The 7,654-nt window shown below is 61.7% G+C and overlaps 1 protein-coding gene across 5 annotated transcripts; it reads left to right on the plus strand.

Moving 5' to 3' along the window:
* Positions 1 to 89: 89 nt before the first annotated feature.
* ZNF319 (zinc finger protein 319) lies at positions 90 to 7,101 on the plus strand. 5 transcript variants are annotated; one of them, XM_044256059.1, is made up of 4 exons: positions 757 to 1,027; positions 1,822 to 2,241; positions 3,213 to 3,310; positions 3,464 to 7,101. In XM_044256059.1, the coding sequence occupies exon 4, from the start codon at positions 3,465 to 3,467 to the stop codon at positions 5,238 to 5,240; it is 1,776 nt and encodes a 591-aa protein (XP_044111994.1). In that variant the 5' UTR covers positions 757 to 1,027; positions 1,822 to 2,241; positions 3,213 to 3,310; position 3,464; the 3' UTR covers positions 5,241 to 7,101. The 5 variants fall into 5 exon arrangements, with proteins under 5 accessions (XP_044111993.1, XP_044111994.1, XP_044111989.1 ...); XM_044256054.1 differs by having other exon boundaries at positions 1,822 to 1,941; positions 2,148 to 2,241; positions 3,213 to 7,101; XM_044256056.1 differs by having other exon boundaries at positions 1,822 to 1,941; positions 3,213 to 7,101.
* The last annotated feature ends 553 nt before the right edge of the window (positions 7,102 to 7,654 follow it).

A 7,654-nucleotide genomic window follows, 5' to 3' on the forward strand; every position in this document is an offset into this window, starting at 1 on the left:
CGCTGCGCCGGAAGTGCCCTCCCGGGGGCGGAGCCAGGGGAAGCACCGCCTCGGGGCGGGGCCTGGAGGGGCGGGGCCCCACAGGACTCCGGCGGGACTCTACCACTCGGACCACGCCGCCTGCCAGCTCGCAGTGCCTTGACGGCTACCTGGAGCCTCCCGGAACCCCACACCTAGCCTCTGTGTGCCCATTTCACAGATCGCTCTGGGCCCTGACCTCTCTGTTCGCTCCTCTGTCAGCAGCCATCCGCGACCAGACCTACTTGCCGCGGACGGTCGCTGGATCAGCGGTCAGCGCCCTAGACCCAGCGGAGATCACTGCCCTCGAGGCCCAGACGGGATCAGAGGTCCGGAACACCCCTGCTCAAGCCGGTCCAGGGTCCGAGCTTCGGGGCCCGTCTCCTAAGAGCAAGCTGAGCAGTCAGAGGCGGGTCAGTTCCAGAAGATCAGAGGGTCTAGGAGACCCCTCCTCTCAAGAGCGGGCGTCGGGCCGCGGGTCGGGCGCGCCTCCTCCCCTAAGGCCGAACAGGTTGGTGGGAAGCGGGGCGCCCTCCCTGGGTCAGCTGAGGCGTGCAGGCCAGGCAACTGGAGAGCCACCCCGCACGCCCCACTGTCCGACCCGGCCCGGCCGCGGGGTCCCCGGCAGGGGGCGGCCTCGCTCCGTGCCGCCCGCTCCTCCTGCAGCCGCCGCCGCCCCGGCTGCCGCTCCTCCCCCGGCCCCGCCTCCCTGGCCCCCGCGCCGCCCGCCTGTCCGCCGGTCTCTGCAAGGCCGTCGGTCCGTCCGCCCGCCCTCCCGGCGCTCCTCCGCCCTGGCCCCGCTATTCCGGCCACGCACGTCGCTTCCTCGGTTCCGGCCGCCGCTAGCCCGTTCCCCGCCCCCAGGCCGGCCGCCGCCGCTACTCGAGGCCGGGGATTGGCAGTGCGCGTAGGCCGCGCCGCCGCCGCTGGAGCCGGAATAAAGGGGCGGCCGAGAGAGCAGCCGGTCGCCACTCGCCCCGCGCCTGACCCCGCGGGCGGCCTGGAGCAGGTGAGCGGCGGGGCGCTCGGGGCTGCGTCTGGGGGCCACTCCCGCGCCCGCCGCACCCCTTCCCCAGCCGGCCCGCCTGCCACCACCACCTCCCCCTCTCCACCTCCGGCCCGACCCGGCGGCCTCCTGAGCTCTGGGGCGGCCCAGGCCAGCCAGGGCGCGTAGCTCCTAACCGGGCCCAACCTGCGGCCCTGGGGCCTTCTTCGGGCCCAATCGCCTGCGGGGCCGGTTCCTCTGGCCCGTAGCGGCCTGGCCATTCCTGGTGAGGGCTGACAGGAGGCAGCCCAGCTGGGCCGGCTGGCATTGCCGGCGGGGAGGTGATCGCCTTTCATTCGGTTTCCCAGGGAGGAGGAAGGGCTGGCGTGGGGCGCAGGTGGGGGCCTCCCCTTGCCTCCCTTATCCTAGTCTCTCCTCTTTGCAGCACGATCAGAAAGGCCTCCGGGCTGCACCCCTGGAAAGGGCAGGGGTGGTTAGCTGAACTGGGGGCCCGGGATCCGGAACCCTGGTTCTGGCAGCCATTCATGCTGGAGGGGGGAAAAATCATCTGTGTTGGCACATCCGGACCTAGACTGAGCTCAGGGTAGCCCCTCTTCCCTCTTTCCTGGGGAGGCTTCCTACCTTCTTGCTCATGCAACCTGCTGCGTCCACCCTGAGTGGGGCTCCTTTCCTTCTTTCCTTCCTGGAAGATGCTGTGGGTGACAGTTTTTGGTCTGACTCTTGGGTTTCTTGGGCATAACAGTTAGAGGCGGGGCTGGCCTGTGAAGGCATCCCCCTTTTCCTCTTTTTTCCTTCAGGAGAAAACTTAGAAACTTTTCGATGTTTGAGGCAGAGAAGCTGGAAACCTGAAAGTCGGTTGCATGTAATTCTAAAAGTTCCTCCCTCTCGCTGTCATTACCTTCTGCTGCCACAAAGTGGTGAGTTAGAGATTTGCCTGGGATGGGTGGTCTTTACCTTCCATTGATTACCCAAAATGTTAGAGACTTGGAGCCAGGGAAGGCAGTCGTCTCTGGAAAGGTGGTTTTTTCCAGGTTGTCCTGGGAAGAGGAGAAATGCTCTGTGTGTAGCATGTTTCTTTCCACATTGCCAAGGGAAACTTCTGATTGTCTGCTTTTTCCTGCAGGCCTGGCAACTGTGATTTGGAGGATTTAGGAGTTTTGGGTGCTCTGGGAGCTAACTAGAGCAGGGATGTTCTGCTGTGGAGACCTCCAGGCTGGGTGGGTCTATTGACCAATCATTGTTACATTGGCTTAGGTCTCTGTAAGGCCATCCTAACGGTTGTGTGGACAAAGAATAGGCACGTGGTCAGTGGTCAGGATGGAGGGCCTGGGGGATAGTTGAGAGGGATGTGGGTCAGCCCCTCACAAAATAAGTTTTTTTTTTTTATTTTTTAAAGTTTTTTTTTATCTATTTGACACAGAGAGAGAGAGAGACAGTGAGAGGGAATGCAAGCAGGGAGAGTGGGAGAGGGAAAAAGCAGGCCTCCTGCTGAACAGGGAGCCCAATGTGGGGCTCTATCCCAGGACCCTGGGATCACGACCTGAGCTACCTGGGCACCCCACAAAATAAGTTTTTTTAGATGGTCCTCAGTTCCTCTAGTTGTTTTAGATATTGGCTGCCTGAGGCCATTTGCCATCGGGGCTTAGGGTCTAGAAGGCCTGGTTCTCCGTCCCAGCTGGCGATTACCCTGAGCAGGGGAGTCCTGGGTTATGATTCAGGGAAGCCAGGGGAAAGGAGTTGGAAGGCCTCAGGGTGTCCTCCACCAGTGCCTCTCTGCTTTTATCTAATAACATATTGGGCTTCCAAGTAAGAATTTTATTTGCAAAAAAAGTTAAGTTGCTGAAATTGGTTTGGACGTCATGGCCCTCCCTCTTCCTTTGGAGCATGAGCAGAATTTATGACTTCTTGGTATTAGGGGCAGATCATCCCAGACCCTTATCTGTGAGACAGCTGACTAAAGAGGGATGGCTGGAGGCTGGGGAGGCAGGAAGATCTCTTTGCTGGAGGGGCTGAGCCCTCAGCAAACTTCTGTGGTCCTGTGTGAAGAGAGTGGGTCTTCCAGCCCCAAACTCTGCCCTCTTCCCTGATGTGTCCACAGTGTTGGCGAGTGCGGGCAGAATGGGGAGAGGGGTCCAGGGACCAGCTGTGTATCTCTCCGTGAAGCTCACGGTTTTTCTCTTCCCTCCAGAACCAGTCATCAGGGAAGGCAGAGCCACTCTGGCCTCGAGGGCACCCTGCTTCGGAGAGCCACGCTAGCCTGTAGGCAGAGCCTTGTGGTCCGCCTAGGTATTAACCTCGGGCTGTCTGACCAGTCCCTCTTCTGTGCCTTGTCTGAGGTTTTGGTCCATACCTGATCCTGGGCAGCTTCTCCCTGGGCTGGATCGCCTTAAGCGGGAAACTGAAGCCATTACTCTCCAAACCCTGTTTCATCTTCCCAAGCATGTCGGAGAGCTGGCAGCAGCCCCCGCAGACGCAGCCGCAGCAGCCGCAGCCACCGCAGCCTCAGCACCACGCAGAGCCCCCACCGGCCCTGGCTGAGCACACCCTGCCCCCGGGCTCGGCCGAGAACCCCCTGGGCTGTGCGGTCTACGGCATCCTCCTGCAGCCAGATCCGGGCCTCCAGCCCCCGCAGCACGCGCCCCTGCAGGCGGCCAGCGAGCCGGGCCCCAAGTGCGGCGTGTGTGGCCACGACCTGGCGCACCTGTCCAGCCCGCACGAGCACCAGTGTCTGGCGGGCCACGACCGCTCCTTCCAGTGCACGCAGTGTCTCAAGATCTTCCACCAGGCCACGGACCTGCTGGAACACCAGTGCGTGCAGGCCGAACAGAAGCCTTTCGTCTGCGGTGTCTGCAAGATGGGATTCTCGCTGCTCACGTCACTGGCGCAGCACCACAGCGCGCACAGCGGCACGAGCGGCCTGGTGAAGTGTTCCATCTGCGAGAAGACCTACAAGCCGGCGGAGGCGGCAGAACCCGCGGCCGCCGCCGCCGCCACCCCCCTACCCCCAGCCCCCGCGCCGCCTCCGCCACCGCCGCCCGCTGTGGCCCCTGGCGAGCAGGCCGACAAGCCCTACAGCTGCCCCATCTGCCAGAAGCCCTTCAAGCACCTGTCGGAGCTGTCGCGGCACGAGCGCATCCACACAGGCGAGAAGCCGTACAAGTGCACGCTGTGTGACAAGAGCTTCAGCCAGTCGTCGCACCTGGTACACCACAAGCGCACGCACAGCTCGGAGCGGCCGTACAAGTGCGCCGTGTGCGAGAAGACCTTCAAGCACCGCTCGCATCTGGTGCGCCACATGTACGCGCACTCGGGCGAGCACCACTTGTTCCGCTGCAACGTGTGCGAGCTGCACTTTAAGGAGTCCTCGGAGCTGCTGCAGCACCCGTGCACGCCGAGTGGGGAGCGGCCGTTCCGCTGCGGCGAGTGCCAGAAGGCCTTCAAGCGGCCGTCGGACCTGCGGCAGCACGAGCGCACGCACAGCGCAGAGCGGCCCTTCAAGTGTGACCTGTGCCCCATGGGCTTCAAGCAGCAGTACGCGCTCATGCGCCACCGGCGCACGCACAAGGCCGAGGAGCCGTTCAAGTGCGGCCTGTGCGAGAAGGGCTTTGGGCAGCCCAGCCACCTGCTCTACCACCAGCATGTGCACACCCTTGAGACCCTCTTCAAGTGCCCCGTGTGCCAGAAGGGCTTCGACCAGTCGGCCGAGCTGCTGCGGCACAAGTGCCTGCCGGGCGCGGCCGAGCGGCCCTTTAAGTGCCCTGTGTGTAGCAAGGCCTACAAGCGCGCGTCCGCCCTGCAGAAGCACCAGCTGGCGCACTGCTCGGCCGCCGAGAAGCCGCTGCGCTGCACCCTGTGCGAGCGCCGCTTTTTCTCGTCCTCTGAGTTCGTGCAGCACCGCTGCGACCCGGCCCGCGAGAAGCCGCTCAAGTGCCCGGACTGCGAGAAGCGCTTCAAGTACGCGTCCGACCTGCAGCGGCACCGGCGGGTGCACACGGGTGAGAAGCCCTACAAGTGCCCCAACTGTGACAAGGCCTTCAAGCAGCGCGAGCATCTCAACAAGCACCAGGGGGTGCACGCCCGCGAGCAGCAGTTCAAGTGCGTGTGGTGCGGCGAGCGTTTCCTGGACGTGGCCCTGCTGCAGGAGCACAGCGCCCAGCACAGTGCTGCCGCAGCGGCTGCGGAGGGCGCCTACCAGGTGGCTGCCTGCCTGCCCTGAGTGCCGCCCAAATGCGCGCCTCCCGAGCGCCCCCAACGGCCCCTGCCCCGCACTCTACCCGCCGTGCCCTCCCAAGCCGGAGGGTATGGGCAGAGGCTGGGTGGGGGTGCCCAGCACTCCTGGTACCGGCCTGGAGGTAGGGTGTGGGGAACCAGATTGCTGTGGCTGGCCCTGATCCCACAAACCTCTTTCCCATTACAGGATTCCCTTACTTGAGAGCCATCAGCCTCCCTTATCTCTGGGGGCCTGGAACCAGGCTGGAAGTCAAGTGGACTGTCTGAATCCACCCCAAGGAGGGATTGGTGCCAGCCTCACCTCCCCAAACTTTTCAGCCTAATTAGAAACCAGATGGGGTAGGAAAGAGGATGGCCGTGGTCAGGTGTGGGAGAAGGGCTAGATCCTGTTTGTGGGCTGGATATAGGGCAGCTGTCCTCCAAGTCCTGTTTGAGGGAGCAGGCGGCTTTGTGATGTAGTCCTGGGGACCAGGAAGGGCGGACGGTGAGCCTGAGCTGCAGGCCTCTTCGTCTGCTCCAGCTAGGGACCGGTGTGGCCTCCCAGGTTCCGACAGGGAGACAGACGGGAGGGCTGCACATCTGTGAGTGGGGTGGGCCTGGAGAGAATCAGCCCCTCCAGAAGGGAGGAGGCAGAGAAGTTGTCCTGTGACACACTCGGCCAGGGACAGTGCTGTCCACAGGGAGAGGAGGAAAGGCAGCTTTCGTACTGAGGGCTGCTCCAGCTATACAGAAAACGCCCCTCCTACCTTTGCAGCATGGTACCAAGCTCTGGGGAGTGTGTTCTTGGCCTGACAGAACTACTGATGGGGAAGAAGGGGACTGTTAGACCACCTTGGTGCCTGGGAGGAAGCAGGGCCAAGTCCATGATCTTATCAGTGGACGGAAACAAGTGCCCTCCCCCTTGAATGTGTGAACCAAAGTGTCAAGGGCGGCCCCAAACAGCTTGCCCCAGCTCTGCTTCTGGGCTAAGACCAGGCCTGGGCACCCAGGGTGGGGGAAGTGCTCTCCTAGTGACTCCACAGTGCTCTCCTAGCCCCTGGGAATCCTCCCCATCAGTCTGGCTCCCGGCCTGGACCCCGGGGGTCTTTTGCTGCCAAGCCAAGGTGCCCTGGACATTATCCACTGACTTCCAAGGCCAGAGATTCTCTCTGGGGTCCTCCTGGGGTCCCTGTAGGTCTCTGCCTGCCCACGAGGGCTCATTGAGTTAGGGGTGCCCAGAGCAATAGGGAGCAGGCCAAGGAAGGGGTTGTCAAGGGAGCCAGTAGGTGCCTGGAGTTGACTGAGATTGCTGGCCAGCGGGGGTGGGGGCCCTCGGGAAGCCCAAAGGACCTTTATTATCAAAATGATTCTTCTGAACCCAGCTGTGCCCTTACCCCGCCCTCTTCCAGCCCTCCTTGGGCGTGGGTCTTGAAAGACTTTAATCAGTGCTCACACCAAGGGCCCAGAGGAGCAGGGAGGCCCGCCTTGTCTCGTTCTCACCTTGAGAAGGCTGAACAGCCCATATCCGCCTCCTCTCTGGGACTGGGCTCCCTTCCTGTGCCTGCAGAGAGGGGCTGGTCCTTCCCCTCGGTGCTGGCTCTCAGTCACAATGCCTCAAAAGACATGGAACCCAGGCCGACAACAGGCCCAACTGCTAATTTTTCCCTTTCCTTTTGCTTTCTAAAAGCAGTTGTTATACTGTTCATAACATTGTATAGTTTAATTTCATGTCATTTTGGATCTTATATAAAAATGTGAAAATTTGGATTTTTAAAAAAGAATGACTCCATTTTAGATAGCCCCTTTTGATGTTAATATATAGTGAGTCCAATGTATGCTTTAGAAGTAAAGACATTGACCATCACAGACCAAAGCACTGCTCATTCTGGTCATTCTTCCCCTGGGGAGTGATGGGGCATGGAGAGACAGAGGGGTACAGGAGTGGGCGGCCTCCCGCCCTGCTGGAGGTCTAACTGCGCCCCGGTGGAGGGAGCCAGGCTGGGAGGGATGGGCAGCTTGTGGATGGGGAGAAGCCAGGAGCCTGGCATGGCAAAGCCTGAATGGTGGCTCTGCCCCTGCAGGAAACCAGGGCTTGCTCAGCGCAGTGGTGGCCCCAGCCAGGAGCCCTGACCCAGAGGACTTCCTGCTCTTGTCCCACTCTCCCGTGGCCATCCATCTGCATGTCCAGCTAGCCACCCCCCTTCTCCACCCTCCAACCTGCCTTTCTTCCGTCCCCTGTCCAGACCCCCAGTGGGCCAGCTGTGTCTCAGGCTCCTTCCATTTCTCAAAGGCAGGGGTAGAGATGGCAGGAGAAACAGCCTACCCAGGCCAGGGGAGGGTAGTAAGTCAAGAGGATGAGGAGCTGCCTATGCCACGGGGGGCTTCAAAACTGGGTGCAGAAGGCTAGTGGAAAGGCCAAGG

Source organism: Neovison vison, chromosome 7, assembly GCF_020171115.1.
Source record: "Neovison vison isolate M4711 chromosome 7, ASM_NN_V1, whole genome shotgun sequence".
NCBI lineage: Eukaryota > Metazoa > Chordata > Mammalia > Carnivora > Mustelidae > Neogale > Neogale vison.

Bases quoted from the DNA above. Each gene is read 5' to 3' on its own strand.
- ZNF319 (XM_044256058.1), top strand. From the start codon at position 3,465: ATGTCGGAGAGCTGGCAGCAGCCCCCGCAGACGCAGCCGCAGCAGCCG.